This window comes from Lonchura striata, chromosome 2 (assembly GCF_050655825.1).
Source record: "Lonchura striata isolate lonStrDom1 chromosome 2, ASM5065582v1, whole genome shotgun sequence".
Taxonomy (NCBI): domain Eukaryota; kingdom Metazoa; phylum Chordata; class Aves; order Passeriformes; family Estrildidae; genus Lonchura; species Lonchura striata.
Genome location: NC_140704.1, coordinates 138,521,840 through 138,546,309, shown reverse-complemented (window position 1 = coordinate 138,546,309; position 24,470 = coordinate 138,521,840). Strand labels below are relative to the sequence as shown.

The following is a 24,470-nucleotide window of genomic DNA, read 5'->3' as shown; positions in this document are numbered from 1 at the left end:
CTTAATTAAGCTCCAAACTGCAATGACAACAGTAAAATACCCTGATGACATCTGTTCTTTTATGAAGGGAGAACATATCAGTGTTTAAGATTCAAATACTGAATGAAGAATACAAGATTTTTTTAATTGAAGTTGAAGGAATAGTCAATGTTCTTATTAATCTTCCAAGAGCAAATTTTATGCGGACATTTTATTTTCTGTACAACAAAAATAACTAATGCACTATAAACAGGTGAGCAGGAAGATGCAAGCACAAGCCGTATGTCATAAATTATGACCTTTTTGCAGATTACACAAAATCAGGCACTAACAGACAGGATTTAGAGCCAAAAGATGGTACATTAAGAATCCCACATTTGGATCCCAGGTACCCAAATAAAACCCCAAATTATTCAGTGAATCCATATAAGAACTGCATGCTGAGACACAGTCTGCTGGGAGCCAACTCTGGATAATGGGTCTCACAAGCCTTCAGCACATGCCAAACCCCAATGCTTTACAATCACAGAAACAAGCCATTCCAGGAAAGATGGAAAGGAATTCTACTGCAGAAAAAGTATAATGAACTAAAGACAGAAGGGACATCAAGGCTTTTATGCCTGTCATACAGAAATGAACAACACCTCTAATAAAATTAATGGTCTTGCCTAAACAGACATGCACCACTTTCTACATCTCCCTTAGACAGTCAGTTGCTTCACCAAGCATTACCACAGTCACTTATGCTTTAAATCAAATGTCCTTCTATTTCTTAACTAATTTAGAATTTTACAAGGATGATTGCTAATGTACTGCTTACACTAGTAAGCATTGATTTCTGCTTTTTTGCTTCCTATTTGCTTTTCGAAGATTGGTCCAATACTTGGCAACATTCAACTACTGAAGATTTTTGTGTGCTTTTATTTAATTATTGAAAGTATAATTATTTATAGAATTCTTCACACCACCCTCTATAAACCTAAAATACGCTTTATTTGCAATATGAGCTTAGGATAGAGACTATGCAGTTGAATTAATGGTTTTGTCAGTAAGGATGATCTGAGACTCTCCTTTTTCCATGTCCTTCTTCAAAATGGTTGCAGACAATGTATTTCACTCCCATTGCTTCCCATAGGGCTTCAAAAAGACCCAGAAATGCCAAAAAACATGAGAAAATGCATTCTGTACATTCAGTTGTTAAATGAACAGCAAAAAAACTGCATTTGTGCTTCTATATAAACATTCTAAATAAACACCAACTCAAGTTTATTTTTACATATATTTAGATTTATTTGCTATACATCACTGTGAGCTTATAGTACTTGAAATCCATTACAGGATTTTTTTTTTTTTTGTTGTAATCATCAATTGTAACTCCACAAAGACAATAATACTGCTGTGGAAGACCAAAGGGGAGAAAAGCCATTTCAATTTATTTACAGTTCCTTATTTTGTAAACATTTACTCTACACATTGTACTAAGTTCTAATAAGAATAGAGATATACATAGAGACAGGAAACAAAGCCCTGTTTTTCTATTAATATTGAGCATTAGCATATTATAAATGAAATATCTGCCCTTTCTTTTTACCATAGCAGTAAGCTGTCTTTAAATAAGTTTTTTTTTTTAACTTTCCAGAAATGTAAATATTTTGAAATATACAACTACATCTACGTAAGCCAACCCATTTGGCTTTTATTCCATTTCTAGAATAATTTAAAGTGCTATAAGCAACCCGTCAATCAACACTTTTCTATAATAACAAAACTACTTTAAACATTAATTTACAAGATAATATACAATGTTTGTCTGAAATAGCTGAAATTTCAGCACAAAGTCAGTCACTGTCACACTTAACAGCAATTATTTTGTTTTTTTTTTTTTTCTTTTTTTTTGCAGAACATAGAATAAAAGCTTTGAAACAAACAGTTTTGTTGAGCTGTTATTGCCACAATGGCTTATCAAGTTTTCTACAAAAGTGGACAAGAGCTACTGGAACTGTATTCTAGCCTGTCATTTATTTGTTGAGGTCACATGACAGTAAGTTTGCATATTCCACAAGTCTACTGAATTACAATATTGTCTACCTATGATACATGATGTCATTTTAATCAGAGCTGGTGCTAATTGTAAATTTACAACATAGACCCACTCAAAAACATCACAAGTTTTTTTTTTTCTTTGGACAGGAATAAGCTATATTCTTGGAGCTGATGTGCTACACGGCTACAACAGTATAACAGTATATATCTGACACTTTATGTTGAAGAAAGATGCATCTGTGTCTGTACTTTTAATGCCCTACTATAGCTACAAATTGTTCACTGAGTTTTTCTTGCTTTAGTCTTTTAATTTTTGGAACTATCATATTCTTACATTCACTTGCTATTTTGTAAGTCTTTGCCACTTAGCTCAATATTATCAGTATTTGTCCCAAACCTGCAGATCATTAACAGCATGTGCAAAACACTCTTTAAATACAATCAGCATGCAGCTACAACACATATTAACTGACTTTTTTCTACACATGAACAAGAAACAAGACAAGTGGCACTGTTGACTTTGGATCTCTTCTAACTTCACCACGTGTGTACTGGGATGTGTTAGGAAGGAATGCTCAGCTTCTCATCCATTTGTGGCACCACTTGAATAATCCATAATTGGTCTAGAAAAATCTCTGCAGTGCTGCTGCCAAATACCCACACGCAGCTTTCTTAGAGGCTCATAGAGGGCAACTTCATTCATAGACATAATTTGAATACAAAAATAATAAGCTATATTCAATGAAGCAGCCCCCTAGCAGGATTGCAGGAAAGGTGTGTGTGGGAAACCTGGGAGGCAACTGTAATATGGATAAGAAAATTTCACAGGCCACAAGGCTCAAAGTAACTAATGTTAATTTTTAGTCCACAAGATCAATATTTTGTAAAAGAGTCTATAGCTTAGAAAAAGTATGACAGTATATTACAGATGCAAGAGCATGAAAAAACATCTGCTATTTAAAAACAATAACTAATGGCCACACTGAAATATTAGGAAAAAAAACCAAAACAGGTAAGTAAAATACATTATATTGCTCCTAGGGATTTTTAAGCTGCACTGATTCCTGTCAGGTTTGGGACAATAACCTGTAGAAAGAGTGAAATACTTATTCAAAAGCCCATATTTCTATGTCTTGAATAGTGAAGTCTTCTCGCTTAGAAAGTGTGTGATTCCCAAATGTTTTACATGAATGACTTCTTCCATGGTAGAGATCACCATCAAGCCAAAGAGCAAACTCTCCTCTGCAAGACAATGCCAAAGACTGAGAGAATAAGCATTAAATACATCAATGTATTGTGCATTCAAAATTTAGAAATGAGAAGGAATTAAAGGATCAGTTTTTAACACAAGTACTTAATGGTTATTAATAAATTTATGCTAAAGGGATTTTTTTTACTATTTATTATTAATTTGCACATATCCCTTTTGCAGATATTCTGAAATAAGCTAACTATAATTCCTTGGTTTTCAGCCTCTTCCATTTTTATTAAAGAGATGACATAACAGCACTTTTATACCTGAAGAGAATGCTAGTAACAAATAAGGAAAACAGTCCAGAAGCATATGCACCCTGCATGGGCAGGAAAAAACCAGGACATGACACTGTATGATTTCTGGAGACCCTGGCATGTTTTGGGGTGGTTCAGTTTCAATTCAGGCCTCTTCTAGTTACATGTAATTTTCACATTTCCATTCTTCCACAATCATATCTTGTGTCCATTCTGAATACAGGAAGACACACATGCAAGTCAAGCATAACTTTGCAGGGCTGAAACTTTATGCCGCACTATGGGGAAGAAAAATCTCCTGTTTAAGTTTTGTCAGCATTGGAAGCTAAACACCAGACATGCTAAAGTTTCTTGGCTGGTAACTGTTGAGTCCTGATCTACCAAACTGAAGTAAATTCCAATTTTTCTTTTCAAAGGTGTCCAGACAAATATTTTTAACAGATTCTAACTGTGACTTACCCTCCTCCACCAAAAGCAAGCGAGTCCATGTCTCCTTTAATGAAGAACATGTTGTCTCCTGTCCATTTAAAAACCTAAGGAAAAAAAAAACCAACAAAACAGATTAGCAAGTAAAAATATCTGGGCTTTTCACTTTTGCAGAAGGGAAGCCAACTATCAGTAAAGACAGACTATGGGTGGGTAGAGGCCAGTTTAATGAACTTGACACAGAAAATTCAGGAAACAGCTGCAGACAAAAATTCTCTGACATTTAACGCTAATTAAAGTAAGACCATTCCAAACCAGGTTGTTTTTGAGCATCAAAACTCCTACACAGTGAAAAATATCAAGGAAATATGCTTAGATTAGATGATATGCTCCTAAAAAGTCTGTAGTTTGTGAATTTAAACAATAGAAAAATCTTCAGTACAATTAAAGAGACTCAGTTTGAATGTGTTCTTCAGCATGCAAACACTACCAATTCACTGTGTACTTAAAGATTCCACAAAAAAACTAGTGCAATGACTTTTTTTGGGCCATCTTGCAATATTTTTCATGTTTACAGTTACATTTATTCCTTAAGGATTTTAAGATCATGTACTTGGGGTGGTGGTGGAGAAGGGAGCAAAAGCATATGAAGTCATTACTACTTACCTCAAAATCTGGAGAAAAGGTGAACATAAAGGTCTCCCCAGTGCCATAAAAGCCATCGCTCACTTTAAATGGTTCAGATGCTAGTGCACCAAAAACCTGTAGCAAAAAAACATCAGAGCAAGAAATACATCAGAGAAACACTACAGAATCCAAAAATCTCTAGTGAGAGTAACTGATAAATCAGGTTGTAAAAAATGTCAATTTGGAATTCACTCTATGAATTTCAATGTACCATGGTTCTGAGTGCACTGAAATATGGCCTTTGCAAATGTAAACTCTATGAGCAGGACACTTTTTGTTATTTCAAGCATCTGACTAGACTTCAGAAAAACTGGCTGTTAACTTTTCTCTGTCAAACAGTTTGTGACCTTAGACTGTACTTAGTGTATGCAGATAAGTGAACTTAAATAGAGCATTTTTTAGCATAAAAATCCATACCGAATTCAAATTTAGTTTCATCAATAAATATTACAAAATATGCTGGTAAAATACATAATATTTCATATTTAAATAACTACATGCATATTTTCCAGCAATGGAAACTCTTGCAATTATTTCTTAGTCCTCAAACTATTTGAGTCTCTGTATCCTAACTTCTTTTAAGGGCTCAAATCATTCTTTGAATAACTGCAGCAGTTCTGGAAGCTAAGCTACATTCAGGTAGCTCTGACATGCCTTACTTCAGATAAATATCCTTAGGGCTGATATCACATCTAGTAAATAAATATAAGTAAAAAAGATAGAAGTAAATGTAAGATTTCATTAACAACTGAGGAATTAACCTTCAGTTAAAATATCAAACAGAGTTTTGTCAAACCTAAACTATCTCAGTTGAGCCTCTACACAGGTGTAAACTTTACACACAACATTTATTCCAGTGTTTGTCTTGGATCCTCTCAAAGATGTTATCTGTATATCCAGTAAAACACAAAACTAGTCCATTCTAACCATGTAGAAGACCTTACATGCTTTACTTATGAAACTTTGAAGCTTTATTTCTAATTATGGAATACATTTAGTTATTAGGAATCTCAGACAGTCTACCACATACTTCCCAACTCAATGGAGGACTGATTCTGAAGCTATTAGATTGACTCAGTTTTGAGCTTAGAGTACCCTCAGGAATCAGGATGTGACAATCTCTCTATGTTTTATATGCTTCAAGCTGACTCTTGAAAGATCACGTCTTTGCTCTAGGCAACAATAAAAGAATAAGTCTTTACAGAAAAACTGCAATTTGCTTCCCAACAGTTACTCTAGTTATTGAGAAGTGATGTACCTAGAATTTTTCCATGATAGCCAATTTTTGTGGCTAGTTGTTAGGGTGGATAATTAGAATTCCCATGTCCTAGGTTCCATGCTTCACACTTCTGCAGTGCATACAATCTGAAGAATGACTTTTTATAAAACTAGACAGTCCTTGAAGTGGTTAACTGCACTAATCTTGTTTCTAGACCACCACTTATTTAGTGACTAATGTTCAAGAATCAGATACCAATTTATTTTTAAATGGCTGTCAGGGTTCACTAGCAGAAGCACATACCAGCAGACAGACAATCCATAACAATTGTAATGACACAGGTTTAGACTTCATGAACACCTTTATTAAAGAACCACCTAGAATTGACTGGAGCAGGCAATTTAGGTGTCTTTAGATTCCAAATTCCAACTAGACATTGCTCAACTTTTACAAACTTTAATTGTGTAAAAGTACAGTTGTTAACAGCTATTTAAATAAAATTAACTGATCTGAAAAAGAAAGCAAGATTGGAAAAGGTTTTTGAATAAAAAATTCAGTAATGTGAAGCTTAGAAGCCTTTAATGGAACATTATGAAGAGTTACAATTTACACTTGCTCCTTACTCAACCTATTATCAAAACATTAAAAAAGCAGTCTTCATAAACATGGACAACAAAGAAACATACCTGGGGAATCCAGGGAAGCAGCTCAAGAAAGAAATTCAGTCTTTTTTAAAAGAAAAGTGCCTCAACCTAGGATATGACAATTCTAGTATCCTTCATAAACATGGAAGATACAAAGGGAGCAGATCAACTTATACCAGAGAGGACTGAGCAGGTATGCTCAGCATATATCAAGAAACTATCTGCTCATAATTCTATCATTTTTCAAAATGGATGAATCTCATTTAGCATCTTCTCTGAACTAGAATCTTAGATCTTGCAGTGTAAGGTATGAATAACCACCTGGTCTCTTAAAATACATTTTGGAGGGCATATACAGTACTTAGCATACTGCTAGTGAACTATTGCTGGACACATTCTCCTATAAAGTACTTAGAGTTTTTTTCAGCCATGGAAAGCAGTTTTAAAGGGCAATCTGCCAGGAAGATACAAGACATAAAAAATAAATTAACCTTTTTCAAAAAAATCAATAGCTTCACAAATAAAATTAATTACCCAGATTAATTATAAAACAGCAGTTAGTTACCATTATCTTATGTTTCATGATTGTAGATTCTCGCATGAACAGGAGAAAGACTCTGTGCTTAATTTCCATATGTTTTGAACAGAAAAATAGCTCAAATTAATTTTCTGTTGTCAAAAGCAGACATTTTTCTTTAATAACATGAGACAGAGCTACTGAAAACACCACTCCCACTAAAATGGTGAAGGACTGAGCATGTAAAATTCATCTGAACCACTCCTTCTGCATATGCTGCTGCTCACTGAATAGACATGGATTTCCCCCACTCTCATGTGTAGTTCAGTGACTACTTGATCTAGAATTCCAAGGCATGCTTTCATATATATTCCTAGGTATAAGGCTGTAAACTGAGAATCAGCAAGGCTTTTTTCATTTAAAAAAATGAATAAAATATGATGTATCTATGTTGCCATGTTTTAACAGGGCAACCATGACACTTTTTGAACATTCAAGCCAAGATGCTCGTACACAGAAAGTAACATTAATTCCTTCAGCAACAGACAATACTACATAGTGGTGACAAGACAGCCCCACCAGAAAAAGGACATTTTTTTCTGGGACAGACCAGGCACTAGGAAGGAGGTATATCCTATTAACTTATGAGAAGCTAATAAGTGAATTATAGAAGTCACCAAAGTACACTTATGAGACTGATAAGTTTGCTGAAACATCTCAGGTCTATTCAATTGTTTTTGTCTTCAAGATTAAAAGGTAAATGAAGAAAATATTTTTAAAGATCTTTTGGGAAAGAGTCCACTACAAGCAGAGAGATAGAAGAGATTTTTCTTTTTAATGGACCCTGGGGAAGGAAACAATGAATAAATCAGGTTGTGACTTGAATAAGAAAATATAACCTTCGTTTACTGTTTTCCATCCCCCTGAATGAGACCATGCTTCCTGAAAATAAAAACTTTTGTTTACCAAACTGGGAGAGGCAAGTCAAGTGTAAGCTACAGATTTTATAGCAGTTCTGTCAATTCTTCATGACAGCAGTAACATGCTTCCACAAGCAAACACAGAAGTTGCAGCAAAAGAATCAAGAAGTTTCATACTGCCTGCAGTGTTCACCTGTTACTAGATTATTCAAGAGAGGATGTTTGCTATTCAAATGGTGAGATGTGAGCCACTTCCTGAAATTCATAACCCAGTCAAAGAAAAACAGAGCACAACTACGGAGACTCAAAGAACAAGTTAATAATGCAACAAAGGTAGTACAGCTCTTGAAGGATGTTAGCTGCAGCCACAGACTATACCAAGAACTAGCCTCAGCTAACAGCATTCCAACTCAACAAGCCCTTCCAGCATCAGAAAGTTTTAAGAGACTGTATTTCTCATGTCTTAAGTGCATTAAAAAAAATTAAAATTAAACTGATTAATTGGCCATTACCATCCTCTTGCATTACAATAGTTAACATATCATTAACGTATTTCCTAGACACGTAGTATGTTGGAGGACTGCTTAAGAGTAAAACACATTTCTAAGGAGAAAATCTGCTTGATACACAAAATTTTAACTTGCTTCATACACAGAATTTTATCTCCCATGATGGACTGAAACATGAGCTATTCCTTTATAATCCCCCAAACATTTTTCTTGATGGGTCCCCTACTGCCACACAAGTATTTTCCTACCTGTCCATCACTGTCTTTGATAACCAACAGCACAGGTGTGTCTAATCCCGTCATTGTCCGATACAAGGTCTTCAAGCTCATGCCATGCTTTGCAGTACTGTAGACAAGAGTCCATGGATAGCCAATAGTCCGTGGTGGAAGAGACTTTGTGAGCTATTAACAAGAAAATTACAACCCTTTATTTAATATATGTTTTATGTTTAAGAATGTATTACTTATAAATGAAATATAAATGAAAGCAGATTATGTTCTGCTCAACCATTTTTACGTGGCCTTAGAACCTAAGAACTAAATTTGAAGTTTCACATGTATATTTTCTACTTTTGCTCACTCAAGCAGGCTTCTTTTCCTACCTCTACTAGTGACCTGCAGAAGAATGATTTATCAACTAAAGAACATGTGTTTAAGGTCTCTAAAAAGTTCATCTATATAATTATTCTTGTATAACAATGTTACATGTCCCACCAACATCTTAGTATTGAGTAAGTAGACCATTCAAGTCAGCAGGTGACAAGCTGAAGGGTAAATGCTGCTTCTTGCCCTGTTCTTGTGCCATTTAATCCAAAATTTCAATTAACACATTTGAAATTAAATCACTTTGGACTGGAGCAAGAACTGCCATATTTTCACTGATGTTTTCAAGAAAGAATGGAAATAAGGCAAAGACAGACAAGAGTCTGTCTGAATACATGGTGTATTCAAAGTTAGGATTTAAAAAAACCCAGTATTCTAGCTATGAATAGTGCTCTGTTCAACACTTAAGACACACACTTGTCTATGGTGCAAAATGGGATCCACCCCAGGAAACTGGCAGATATGCTCACTGAGCCACTTCCCACTGTTTACCAGTATTCCACGGAAACTGGGGACGTCCTGGTTAGCAAATGTGTGCCCGTTTACAAGATGGCCTATAGGAAGGACCCCAGGAAGTACAGCCCAGTCAGTCTGACCTCAGTGCCTGGGAAGGTCACAAAACAGGTCACCTCGAGTGCCACCACACAGCATGAGCAGGAAAACCAGCCAGGGTGGGTTCATGAGAGGCAGGTTCTACTTGGCAAATGTGATTTTCCTTTATGACAAGGTGACCTGCTTGGTGGATGAGGCTGTGAATATTGTCCATCTGGCCTTCAGTAAATTCTTTGACACCATTTCCCACAGCACTCTCCTAGAGAAACTGGCTGCTCATAGCATGGACAGGTACGCTGTTTGCTGGGTAAAAAACTGGCTGGATGATCAGGCCCAGAAAGTGGTGATAAATGGAGTTAAATCCAGTCACTTCTGCTCCCCAGGGCTCAGTACTGGGCCAGTCCTGTTTAATGTCTTTACAAATGAACTGGATGAGAGGATGAAGTGCATCCTCAGTCTGTTTGCAGATTACAGCAAGCTGGGCTAAAATGCCAATCTGCTGGAGGGTATGTAGGCTCCATAGAGGGATCTGGACAGACTGGACTGATGGGCCATGGCCAAACAGTATGAGGTTCAATAACGCTAATTGCCAGGTCCTGCACTTGTGTCACAAAATGCAGCATTACAGGCTGGGAGAAGAGCAGCTGGAAAGATGAAAAGGACCTAAGGGTGCTGCTTGACAGACAACTGCACATGAGATAGTGGGTGCCCAGGCAGCCAAGAATGGAATCATGACTTCTCCTCCTGTACTGAGCACTGGTGAGGCTACACCTTGAGAACTGTTTGCTGTTCTGGGTCCCTCACTAAAATACAAACATTGAAATGCTGGCATGTGTCCAAAGAAGGGCAGTGAAGCTGGTGGAGGGTCTGGAGAGGACTGAGGGAGCTGGGATTGTTAAGCCTGGGGAAAAGGAGGCTCAGAGGGACCTCATCACTCTCTACAACTACCTCAAAGTAGGTTGTAACAGTCAGTCTTTTTTCCCAAAGCAGGACAAGAGAAAATGTCCTCAAGTTGAACCACTGGAGGTCTGGATTGGATCTTAGGCAAAAGTTCTTCAACAAAAAGGCTGTCAAGCATTGGAACAGGGTACCCAGGGAAGTGGCTGAGTTACCATCCCTGCTGAAATAGTTAAAGGAGGCATAAGCCATGGTGCTTAGGGAGTTTAGTGGTAGACTTGGCAGTGCTGAGGTAACAGTTGGTTAGCCATCTAACCAAAGGTGGTCTTAGCCATCTTTTCAATATACACAGTTTATTTTCTTCTATTTAATATCACACAAGGTCTTCTTACTGGTGCGTTTTGCACTACAACCACAGCATTTGTGATACATTAATGTGCAAAAGTAAAAAATTATATAACTAAGTGCAAACCTTTTCAATTTGTTCTGGCTGTAATAATTCACTTGGATCACTAAGATTTGGCCGGAATGCTTCAGGCTCCAGGTCTGTTTTGATATTTGTTGCCTGTTTTGAATTGATGTCTTCTCTTGTTGTTATCTACAAAAAGAATAGCAAGAAAGTAAGTATATGCCACCCTATTAGAAGACAAGGTCAAACTTCACAGGTTTAAAATCATGCAGTTATCAATTATGCAAGTCCTTCCAAAGTTTAAAAATTGAATAGATTTGATCTGACATAAATTTTCACTGTTTCTGATAGCAAACTAGTACATAACTATATAACAATAACTTACATGGACACCTACTCAGGAGAAAATTATCATTTTATGCTAAAACAACAAACAGTTCTCATACACAGCTGAAAAGCTTCAAATGCTTTTCACAAGATACCTTAAAAAGTTCTTGCGTTTTAATACTGACATAGTATTCTAACTGTAATTTAAAAAAAAAACAGAAATGAGAGGAATTAAAAATTCAACACAGACATTTCTCAGTAGCTTCTGAATCAGTGCTCTCTTAGAGTACTCAGGAAATGTTTCAGATAATGCAGTACACTCTGGAAAGACTGCTGCCATATATTTTGAGCAGACCATTTGAATGGAGCCTTAAGAATAGTGCTGCTCCATAAGCTGATCTGCCAGAGTACTTATGGGAATCAAAGAAGAAAGAATTGAGATGGTGGGGTGGGAAAGCAGCAGTAATACTTAAGTTGCTTAGTGAGCACTGAGCTCTGGCAAAGACACACTATGCAGGGTCCTGCAGTAATTTAAAATATCTGACCTACATATGTACTCTACTGAGTAGAGATGGCAGAGGCCACACAATTCCTCAACTGATGTAGCTCACAACAGCTTCTTACCCCAGTCAACACTCACTGGCACTTCCAGGTTAAAGTGCCATGTCTCGATAACTAGAATAGCTGCAATCCAAACAGATTTCCATCTATAAATCCAGCTGCAGTGATATTTAGAACTTTCTAGGAACAGTGAAATCCAACAGAGGAGTAGGACAAAGTGAGGAAGTTAGTAAGATAAGTCACTGCAGCAAGACTAAAATGTTGAAAGAAAAAAGAAATCTTAACAACATTACATGCATCTGAAAAATTTTTCAGCCTAACCAAGTATCACTGAAAGCCAGGCTGTCCAAATTAAAACTTGAATCCTAAAAATTTCAAGAAAATACCTGCCAAACCCAGTTTGTCACATCCCTCATACTTTAAACATACAGGACACAACTGCAATATTTCACAGTATCACCATAGTTAATTTTGCCAACCTTTTGTGAACTTCCTTAGTTAATTAAAAAAAAAAAGACAATTCAAAGAAAACTCTGAAATACAGATAGGAATATTTAAACAAATACAGCCACCTGAGCCAAAAAAATATGGACACCCTTTTCATCTCCCTCAAGAACTATGAAAAAAAGATCCTATCACAAACTCTATTTAAAAATGGCTTATAAAGTCAACATATCAAAGTATATTCATACAGTAACTCAATTACAGTATTAATTCCAAACCCAAGAAAAGGTGTGCTTAAACTGAGTATCAAGCAAGAAAAAAGCTGAAGCTTTCATTTTTTCAACGGAAGGTAACAAGAACTTCCAATGTAGACTAAGCACTAATTTCCATATCACAACAAAAAATGCAATTATCCATATAGCTTCATGTACAATCTGCTTTACATAGTGCTATCTCTAAAATGTTCTTTCATAGTCCAAGTATTTTCCACTTTAAATGCCTGTCATCCATCACATTACTGCTTCAGCTCCAGAGAAGTTCAGCATTGTCCAACTGTAGAGCAGAAAGATTTTTGCCCTTGTCATTCTTTAATTGTCATTAAAGACCACCATGCAAAACATGAATAATTTGGATTCAAGTGGTCTGGTAAACAGTTTTTTGGTTTAGAGTTTTTGGGGATTGGGGTATTTTTTGGATGGATTTTCTTCCTTTTCTATTATTATTAATGTAAAGCAGTTTTCTTCTAGGAAGAACACAACTTTGTAGAAGCAAAGAATGTCTATTCAAAAGAATCTGTGAGAAAGCACTTTAGCTTTGAAATCTGCAGATTTATTTCCCACCAAAGTTGGACAGAGCAGACTGAGCTATAGTCAGATTCCAGGGGCTTCCATGATTGGTAAATGCCACACAGTCTACACCACGTTTGAGAGCACAACTCTCAAATGGCCTCAGAGCAGAGTTCATAGGCTGCAGCCCATCACATCAGATTTTTCTCATCAGCCTAAACCTTGAGTTTGGGCATAGTAGGTAAAATGCATTTGGAAAGAGCTCCCACACTTCCAGAACATTAATAAAGGGATTCTCCAGCACCACCACTTGCCAAAAACAGGATAGTTCTGTTCTCAAGTGGGAATATTTTTTTTTTTTTGGGTAAGATTCTTGACTTTCCTAAAACAGTGCAGCTTTTGGGGGCAAGGTTCATGTTCATTATTGATCTATATGATTGTACTACTTACATAATATTTTGAAGCAATTATTTTGGATTATTAAACAAATAGAAATATCAGAGCTAAGAAAATTCTTGCTTATTAATACATAAAAAAGGCCAAGATCAAAGAAATAAAAAAACACAGAAAAAAAATTGACATTTTCAGCAGCCAAGTACGAGGGAAAACCAAAATACTTGATGCTTCCAAGGAAATCTAAGCTATGCTTTCCATCAGTAAGGCATGTATAATGTGCACAGCAGCTAACAATTTTATATAATTCTCAAAAAACTATGGAACACCTAAAGAGAATGCAAATATGAGTTTCAATCCACAGCCACAGACCTTCAAAAATCCAAACTGATGTCATTTTGTGTGTATGTGTATGACCTTTGCCATGTTGAACTGCCTCAGTTACCTTTTATAATGGGAAAAATACTTACCTATTTCATAGAAGTTGTGAAGCTTCATACTTGCCATGTACTGTGAGATTCTCGATGAAAGATTCCTATATAAAATTAAACACCCATGCAACAAGGTTTTGATTCTTCACTTGCTTTGCATTCTTTTTAGGGAAGCTTCTAACACAACACACCAGTCTAAAGTAGAAGTTAAAACACAACACTGCAAGTCAAGCAGCACTGAAAACAAGTTTTCAAAATCTAACAGAAAATTCCTGTGTGAAAAAGATGGAAGTAGTAATTCCATCATAAAATTACTGATTCCATCACAGAATTGCACAATTAAATACATCCAAAACAAAGGAATTTTCTGCTGGGTCCTTGTAGTGCTGTAGACAAGACAAACCCACTGAGTGCAGGAATTGCCGTGATCCAAGACACTACAAAGAAAGATGTTTTAGTATCTGGAGATGGGGTTTAAACTACTGAAGAGGGCACCTGGAGACGTCTGCAGAGTGTGCGCAGTTCTTCGCTATTTAGAGCATCGATCCTGCGGTGATACTCAGCCACTGACACTACCTGAATATGGAGACAGGAAGACAATAATTCCACTGACAGTTGAAGAAAAGTAAAAAAGTATGAAAGAAAACTGGAGGAGAGTAATGAAGGGAAAATGCGCAATGACAACAAACAAACAAGAAGGGCCAAAAGATGTTTGTTTCTGCAAGGACAGTGCATATGTAGGTGATTTCAGACAGATGAGTAAACACAGCAAGATTACAAAATAAACACTAAGGACACTAGCAGTCAGATATCTCACTGATCTAGGATGAACAAAGAACTGATATAGGACTGCATAAAGTTTCCGGTATCAGGATGCTAAATGAAAAGTCAATCTGAGTTACATGCCTTAACCCAAATTCTTCAGCCCAAGGTCCTCTCAAACATTCTTTACACTCAGATTAAAGAACCTTATGAACCTGGTTTGCTTTCCTAGATGAAGACTAGAAGCAAATCTCAGGCTTCTCAGTAAGCTCTAACTCTTGTGTCTGGCAGTGAAGATAAAGACTACAGTTTAATAACATCCCAATACAACCTCAAAATTTCTTTATCCTGGACTTTCTATTTCCCTCCAAAGCTTCCGGAGTTGCTCATCTGCCAACACATTCACTTCAAATGGCATCTCCACTTTGGCAGGAGGTGTACAGCCAGAAAGTCTTTAGTCACAAAGCTCTAGAACATGCTGCTCTGGTGCAACAAGCTGGCTAAAGGACTACAACAGTCATTTTGATGTAACTAGAGCAAATAATGTGATTTTGAGAACAACTCAAAATCATCATTGGTATGAAAGCATCTTAAAACAGCTGGTGGAGAGATTAAATGGATGTCCCATGTAGTAAGAGCATATTAAAAACTTCTAGAGCCTACCACAGTGCAAAGGAAGACAACCACAAGTCCAGCAGCTCCCCATCTACCTGTCCCTACTACAAGGAGTTTGGCCAGATACTCGCCACTGTCCTGAGTACAGAGCCCACAGTCATGCATGACTGGCTCTTGAGCAGCGATGGTTCACTCTACCCCATGCAACTGCAAGGCAAGGAAAAAGGAATACTTGTGACATCCAGCTTTATTACTGAATAATCTGTCATTACTAGCACTCAATTTACTTCAATTTTTTTTTTACTATTGTCTCAAAACAGATAACGAATACTGTTGTAAATTGTATTGGTTTGTGCATTCTCAGAGTCATATAGCTATATGTAAAGCTTTAACAGTATTCCACTCAAACATGTAATAGTGTAGTTTTATCCTTTTATTTGCTATGACACTTCATTGCAAATTTACACTGTTCACACCAGCAACTTATGAATATAATAACCCTGAAAGCAGTAATGTGAGGACCATTTAGCCTTACTGCTTCTTTAAGCTACACCCTACCACATGTGACGCTGTAGGTAACTTACAACAGGCCATAAATATATGATTACTTAAGGAAATTATTGAGGAAAAAAAAATCTCAAAATCTCTGACACCATTATTTAGTTGTTTTTTCACATAGTGGAAATGTAGATGGTTTTATGGGCACTGCCATCTTGCCTTCAACCTCTCAAATGCACACTCGTCATCATCTTGCATCTGTGAATTGCTTATCAGCTTTTTAACTCAGAGACTGACCTTTTCATATGCCATGGAGATGCCTTATTTTTCTTGCTTGAGAGAAACATGAATACCTATTAATGTGTATACAATATAATAGCTTCTTGGCATGCTGACTCTGTTGCACACTGTCACATTCCATTTGTTTTGAGAACAAAAACCTGCATAATGGCAGACCATTGGTATGCAATGACAAACATCATAAATAACATGCCAGAGAATGTCAAACTAGCCACAGGAAAATTAAAGGAAAAGAACCCAGAACCTCAAACCAAGAGCTTATTTTAAGTATACAGTTCATACTATGTTCCATGAGGAAACCGTGAGACTGCCTCAAGTTTATCCACTCATTACTGAACTAGGCTTCAAATTATTATATACTTCAACTTTTCAGATGCAGTACCTGGCCTTCTATATAATGCCTGTGGTTTAGGCCAACATACTTTATTCTTGCTTTGCAGTGGACAAGACTATGTACTTCTTGATTAAATTAGCTACAGAACCTTAAAGTCACACACATCTAAGCTTACTAGCAACTACATTCCACTTCATTCAGGAATTGAGATTTATCTTGCAAACAGACACCATTTTGTTGCTGCCAACTGCAGCAGCTCAAGAGCACTGCTTTGAAATGTTAGTAGTAACATCAGAAGTTTATTCTTCCTTATAACCTTGTTTAATTCATATACTGCTTATGCTATTTGCTCTTCCATCAAGATTTCCTCATGTCCCTTCTTTATAGTCCTATTAATCTTTTAGTCTACTTCACCAAGCTAAATAAACCAGGGTTTTCTTCTGTCTCCTGTCCCACGCCTTCCCCCATCAGCTATTTTCCTATCATTCCAGAATCTACTTCTACCTCATTCTACTTCGATTCTTAAACACAGAAGATAGTCTTTCACATGGTATGAGAAATACCTAGAAAGGAAAACATTTCATTTAAAAAGTAGATGCAAATTCATATTCATCATATTGGTCTGCAGTTTTCAGTACAAAGTACTTCCTTGTAATAAAATTCTTCCATTAAAATAATTAGTTTAAGATCTACCTATATGACTTTGCTATGTGCTTTACTTACTATGCTCTCTTTACTAAGCCATCTCAACATTCATTTTCCTGGATAACCAAAGCTAATTTTTGAGGATCAGGAAATGTTCCTGAAAGATGCTTTGTTCTCCTTCTACCTTTTTCTGCTTTAAAATGAATGTAGGAGAAGAGAAAAACCTCTTATTGTTAATCTGGGCACTGGTTGGAATAGAGCAAAACAAGTAACGTGAATAGCCTGGATTGCTGGTGTACTTCAGGGCAAAAAAGGCTCCGAAACTGTCTACTGCAGAAGATACAGCACTGGGAAGAACTGCTGACTCCCTCAAAGAGATGGAGGCCCTACAGAGAGACCTCTGCAAATCAAAGGACTGGGCAATCACCAATCACATGCAGTTCAACAAGGGTCAGTGCTGAATTCTACTCCTGGGATGCAGCAACTCTGGATGTAGATACAGACTGGGGATTGAGATGCTGGAGAACAGTGCCATGGAAAGGGACCTGGGGGTCCTGGGGTGCATCAGGCCCAGCATCACCACTGGGCAAGGAGGGGATTGTCCTGCTCTGCTCTGGGGCACTCACCTCGAGTGCTGGGGGCAGTTTTGGGTGCCAAAAGAAAAGACAGATAGAAAACTGTCAGAGAGTGCCCAAAGGAGGGCAACAAAGATGGTGAAAGGCCTTGAGGGGAAACTCTATGAGGAGAAGCTGAGGTCACTCGGTCTGTTCAGCCAGGAGGAGACTGAGGGGAGACCTCAGTGCAATTAAAACTTCCTCATGAGGAGAAGAGAAGGGGCAGGCACTGATCCCTGCTCTGTGGTGAGCAGTGACAGGACCCAAAGGAATGGCCTGAAGCTGTGTCAGGGGAGGTTTAGTTTGGATATTGGAAAAAGGTGGATATATCAGAAGGTGGTTGGGCACTGGAACAGGCTCCCCAGCAAAGTGGTCACAGCACCAGCCTGACAGAGTTCAAGAAGTTTTGGACAATGCTCACTGGTACATGGTATGACTTTTGGGGATGGTGCTATGCAGTGCCAGGACTGGATGATCTTTTCCAACTCAGCTTATTCTGTGATTCTGTAATTCCAAGTTTGAAAAGATATGGAATATGTCCTTAGAGATCTAATATTACCTGCTGTATTAAAATTGGCAGCATTGGTGAAAAAACACAGGATGAATTGTATGACTTGTGGCATGACTTTTTAACTTGTGGCATAGCCTTTTTAACCTCTCCACACCATGTATATGTGAGTTAACCACTTAGTAAATCGTCCAACAGTTTTAATATTTAATGCAATAAGTCAAGGGTTTGCATAATAATGACTCAAACAATCAAGAAGCCCAGGATTCTCCTTTTGGAGAAACTCATGTTTCTAAACTTTGTTTTTCTGAAAATATCTCAAAAAAATACCTCACTTTACAAGTTATGCTCGCCACTTGCAGTGAATGAAACTGAAGACAAAATTCCAAATAGGGAATATTTATTGTCCTTCAACAACACACATGAAAATGCAGTTAAATTTTTTTAAATGTTTGATCAGCCTCTTCAGCTACTGATAATATCATCCTGCAGATGTAAAAAATGCTTTTTTCACCAGTGAGGGATTCCTCAGTTTAACAAAGCCACAAGTGACAACCCCCACCCCCCCTGCTGCCCCCCCCATGCCTGTTTGCTAACAGGGAGCAGCTTTCACTGCTGCCCTCAAAACAAACACAGCTAAACATTGAGAGTTAACAAGTAGCCGAAACTGTCTCACCGTCTCCCTCCAGAATGGGAGGGTCTTATCAGAGCTGAACAGTGCTTCTGGAAGTTAAGAAGAGATAAAGCTTAACGGCAAAAATGGTTCTGAAATGTATGTTATCTGTAACCTTGTTACCAACTCAGAATATGAAATAAAAAACCCCAAGTATTAAGAAAGAACACAAGCTGAACAATTTTACTTTGAATCTTAATACATAATACTGAATCTTAATATATAGGTGTGTACTTGGCTGAATTGTAAACTTCATGAACATTAATTCTTGAGATTCAAAAATACTTCAGGATACTTAATTGAAGAAAAAAAAGCCCCAATGTAGTTTTATTAGGCCACTTAAAGTTACTTTGGAATACCTTCCAATAAGAAGGTGCCTATGTGAACTGAATGCTGCTATGAATATTTTAAGAGAAAACACTAGTTTTATTTTTCAGACAAATTTAGTTTCCTCTCAAAAATATCAGACTGCTGGAGAGAAGACAATATTGAAAAAGCACTCTGCTCCACCATATCAAATAGAATTGTTTGGGACATATTGATTACATCACAAAAATGCATTAATTCATAGGTCATACTGCACCAGATAAACAGCTGAAAGGTATCATTTGAAAAAAACCCAAACCTTAAGACTAATTTAATTTGATTAATTTTTAAAGCAAGTGGCTGCAAAGCTATTAATCTTCTGTTTTGTGTGCTATTCAGTCTGTCCTTGTAGGTCTTTAGCTGGGAAATAATTAATATTGACTTTATGATTGTAGAAGGTTGATTACTTTATTATATCATTTTATACTATATTATACTATGCTTATTAAGAAACTTAGTAACTTTTATAGTTAGTCCAATACAGCTTTGGCCTAATTGGTCTATTTATCTAAACACTATCTAGTGTTTAAATAAGACATTACTTTTTGGTATACACATTTTTATGACACATTCCACATGTACACAACAGTAGGTGTAACAAGTGGAGATAAGAATTGTTTCTCATTCTTTTTTTTTGATCTTTTCACAGCCTTCCCCAGGAAAATGCCTGGGAAAGCCTGTGTCCGCTCTCGGCGGTCAGAGAGCTGCTGCTACATTTGGTCAATTCAGCTCCCAGTCTGAAACTACTGGTGACAAGGAAGGGAAGGGATGACAGCTGGCCATTTTATGCAGAGAAGGACCATGGAATAACAACAGTCCTCTGGTTTGGCTGTCACCATGGCTCCTTCTCTCAGTGTTTTTAAAACTGTCCCTCTTCAAACTGTTGTGCACATTAAGGTATTTTCCAGAGCAGGGAGAGAAATGCTGAGTAAGTCACATGCCAGCAGCACTCTCCCTGTGTAATTGTCCCCATAGCTTTGCAGGGTGAGCTATTAAATATCTGCCTCAAAGTGCTCTAAGTCCACAGCAACTGTACCAAACTGTAATTAACATATACTGATGATAAACTGAAGTATCTGCAATAACCAGAATAAATGAACTTGAAAAGAAGGTAAACAAAGCCTGAAGCACACAAAGTGTTACATCAAGTCTGCAGACCTAAATAAGCAGCTATTTTTTCAAGATACGAAAAAACACTCATATGAGAGATATCATAATACCAGCAAGATTGCTAAATTTAGCATGCAAAACATTAAACAGTTCAGGATGTTTGTGCAAAGAACCAGGAATTAGATTTAAGAAAACTACTTTCTTAAAGAAGCAAGCCAGACAACTTTACTCATTCCATCCTAACAAAAAAAGATCTGTAGCAACACGACCAATAAAATGCAGCTGCCTTGCAAAACTATTTAAGGAAGTTTCAGCATTTGCATGCAGAGAAACCAGAGGTTCAGCTGCGGAAACCACAGCACCTGGTGCTTGAGTGCAAGCTGCCATTACAGACAGGATAAGGCAGACTGAGCAAGGTTACATCTCAGTTCTGATACTGCCTTGCAAAGATCCTCTCAGGTATGACAAGAAAGCATTACACAGGCTTAGAAGTAACTAAATCACAGCCCAGTATGACAATGTTTGTCTCCTGCTTTAAGCAGAAAAAAGTTAATTAAGGATCAACTTCAGATTCCACAGATCATTAAAAACATACAGGAAAAATGTAAGCCTTTACTACTCATTTGCTTTCTTCTAACTTAAAAACAACCTTTTTGAAAACTCCTCTGCTACTCTACTTCAACTTTGTCAAGGTAGACTAGTATTTCATAATTATTAAAAATGCAAATAATGTAACACCAAATAATTCTCAATGGAAGAACTATAATAATTGAAAAGTTCAGGTTGGAACAGACCTTACAGACCACAGAGCTCCAGCCCCATGGGCAGAGAACCTTCCACTATACCAGGCTACTCAAACCCACATCCACCCTGACATTGAACACTTCTGGGGATGGTAGTTCCACAAATCACCTTGAGAAATCTATTCCAATGCCTCACTACCCTCATAGCAAATTTCCTCATAGTATCTAATCTAGACCTTTCCTCCTTCACATTAAGGCCATTCCCCTTTGTCCTATCACAATATGCCCTTGTGAAAAGTCCCTCTCCAGCTCTCTTACAAGAGAGCCCCTGCAGGCTCTGCAAGGCGCCATAATAAGGCCTTTCCAGAGCCTTCTCTCCTTCAGGCTGAACAGTCCCAACTCTCTCACCCTGTCTCCATAACAGAGGTGTCCAGCTGATACCAAAACACAGCCCTTGGATCTACTCAGTGGCCCTCCTCTGGACTTGCTCCAACAGGCCTGCATGAGACCATGCAGACATAGCAAAAGCACAAACATGAAAGCATTCCCTAAGACGGCAATCCACCTTTTGTCCTCTTGCATTGTCTGATGTCTTCTGTCTGGAATGCTTTAACAGGAAGAACCACTGCTTGCATTTTTGACATTCTAGAAACTTACATTGGCAGCCCTTGTATTGCCATAAAATAAATATAAATAAAATAAAGAGACACAGTAAATACTAAACACATACTAAAATGCAGGAGGCTGACATTACTAGCTTTTTAAAGGGGAAGCATAATATACCAGTAAGTCACCAAAACTTTGATTTCTTACCCTGGGAAAGTACCAAACCTTTCAATGCTGAGCTCAAATTAATAGTATAATCAGGAAAGTAACAAAGACCTTTCCAGGAAATGATCTAGGGCAACTTAGTTGCTTCAAGCTAGCATTTTTCTTTTATTGTATCAGTTCATTTAACCCAGCAACTGTTACTTCACGTCAGACGAGACTTCACCCAAATTCAGAACCACTAATGAGAGATTCAGTCAGAAACCTGTATACTTTATATGCTGCCAGTCTCCTTAATATTTTTCCACTGGTCTTGCATAACAGGAATAATTATACCAATACTCTTTCCTTTCTATGAAAAAGTTACACTTGCACATTAGGTTTATGAACAGTCATTGAAGAAAAAACCCAACTTCAAGCACAAAGCTTGTCCTATTGACATAGCAACATTTTAAAAATACCCCCATCTGTAGGTACTTCTCTACTCTCTTTTTCCAAATTAAAATAACCTGTTCTTTACCTCTCTCACAGCAAAGTTGATCCTTATTCTCACATAGCCTTCTTTAATTCAAACTGTCCTTAGAAGCTGGTAAATATTCTTTTTATAACACAGTTAGACTATGGCTAAAGTTCAGTATTCGTCCCAAGGGAAACAATTATAACAAGGGATACTACTACTTTTCTAAATATCTGTGCAAGTTATATTTATTTTTCTATGTATCTAGATACATGTTAAAAAACACCTTTTTTTGTAAACTGAAATTCAAATAGTTTTTACACTGCTACAGGGTATGCTAAAATAACATTACATTTAATTTAGGTATTATAGACCCGTTCTACTCCACTACCACAGATAAAAGTCAGGAGAGTATAACTTCAAATATCTGTTATTTAGGAACACACATTTTATAGAACCATTTGTTGCAACAAGTCAATTTCCTACTTTGCAAGTATCCTGGCTAAAAATAAAGATAAAAACATAAATAAAAGATAAAGACTAAAAACCTGTTAATAAATAAAAAATAAAACCCCAACTCAACAGCACCCTGAAGAAGTATGCTTCAAAACCCAGTAAGATGTATTTCTTAAGAATTAGACTCTCCTGCCACAAGGAGAGTCTAAATGAAAGTTATCTTTCAAATTTACCAGTGGGTAAAAGCACAGTCTATTGTCAAGAACACTTCTTCCCTATCCTCAAGATGTTGTTTTGCAGCGAAAACCTTTTCCTTTAGATACTGCTACATATTAAACAGTGCTACAAAAAGTCTGTTTGGGGAAAACAACACTAAAAAATCCCAGTTCCTTTCAAAAATCTAATAAACTTCAGAGCCAGTGTTTTTGCTTCCTCCCCTTCACTATAAACATGACAATGGGACAACAGTGGACTCATGTCCATGAATTTAGAATTATTACCAGACCTATATATGTTTGACTGACCTCTGAGAAGTTAATGGTAAGTCAGAAAATTTACACTTTCTCTAATTGTATGCCCATTGTAAACTCTTGGACTTGGTACTTAGGTATAAAGCATTTTTTTGTGAAAAAATTCACTACTCCGAGGGAAAAGAAAGGGAAAAACCACCTTAAAACTGCTGAATCCCTTAATGCTCAAAGCAGTTTCTATTATCTAATGCCAAAGGAATGCCAGTAATTAGATTCTATTCCAAAGATAATGAAAATTTGTGACTTAGCATCCTGTTTACACATTCAAAATTTGAACTTCCACAAACTGTCTCTGCACCACATTTAAAGACTGCAATAACAGACATGAAGATACTACACTGAAAATTACCAGAGTGCATTTACGATTGACTGGCTGGTGCTTTCTTCCCTTCTTCCCATACCAGAGACGAGACATTTCCCTTCTAAAAATAAAACAATACTAAAAAAAGAAATGAAACAAAAAGCCCGGTTCCAGGCTGTTTGAAAGCATTCTCTGTACCTGCTGTCAGCGCCAGGCGCAGGCAGAGCCCCAGGACGCCGTGCCAGGATAGTTTGCTGGACGCTCACATTTGACTGACGAGGCAGGGAGCAAATGAGCGAGTGTGCAGCAGGGGGATGTACCGCACATGATGACGATACACGAGGAGGAAGGCTTCCTGTGCTCCAGTGTGGTTGCAGAGCACTAGTTTGTTAAAAGGCCAAAGAATTTAAAGATACAGAGCCGAATTGTTCCTACACAATATTGAAGAACACAAAAAGAATCCCCAAGAACTGCTTGCAATATTTGGTTATAAGGTAACTGCTCAGAAACGATTTCTAATAATAACGTGTTTGCATTCAATATTAGTTTGTCTTCCTTATGCTGACAACCTTATATAAACAATGTAAGTAATTTCTGAGAGTCCAGAACCAGTTAGAAGAGGGTCAGTAAAAATTTAAAATATTGTTAAAAAAAAGAGGGTTTTAAAGCATTTGGAAACTGTTAGCCTTTCATCCTTTTCAGTTTGTAAGCTACAAGATGAAAATTAAACCTTTTGTCTATAAGCTAAATTTGCTGTATGGGTTAAATGCTAGTCCCAGCAAGAAAGTATTTTTGGAATCATGATTATTTTTTCCCTTAAGGAAGGATGTTTATTTAAACAGGCACGTGCAATACTAAAAAGCATGACAATCCTCTAAGAATCTCCTTGCAGTAGCACTTGCAGTCTTTCTACACCACACCCAAAATGAAACACTT

The 24,470-nt window shown here is 37.1% G+C and overlaps 1 protein-coding gene across 16 annotated transcripts in view; it reads right to left on the bottom strand.

Moving 5' to 3' along the window:
* Positions 1 to 1,244: 1,244 nt before the first annotated feature.
* Positions 1,245 to 24,470, bottom strand: part of OXR1 (oxidation resistance 1) — a 259,566-nt gene continuing 236,340 nt past the window's right edge. For 11 of the 16 annotated variants that reach the window (XM_021546455.4, XM_021546444.4, XM_021546452.4 and 8 more), the window contains 6 exons: positions 14,350 to 14,430; positions 10,977 to 11,102; positions 8,702 to 8,854; positions 4,624 to 4,719; positions 3,991 to 4,064; positions 1,245 to 3,264 (listed from right to left, as the gene is read on the bottom strand). In XM_021546455.4, the coding sequence (XP_021402130.2) occupies positions 3,129 to 3,264; positions 3,991 to 4,064; positions 4,624 to 4,719; positions 8,702 to 8,854; positions 10,977 to 11,102; positions 14,350 to 14,430 (666 nt within the window). In that variant the 3' untranslated portion in view covers positions 1,245 to 3,128. Of the gene's footprint in view, positions 3,285 to 3,990; positions 4,065 to 4,623; positions 4,720 to 8,701; positions 8,855 to 10,976; positions 11,103 to 13,893; positions 13,959 to 14,349; positions 14,431 to 24,470 lie in introns of those variants that run through there. The other 5 variants (XM_021546451.4, XM_085572443.1, XM_021546445.4 and 2 more) reach the window with 4 other exon arrangements.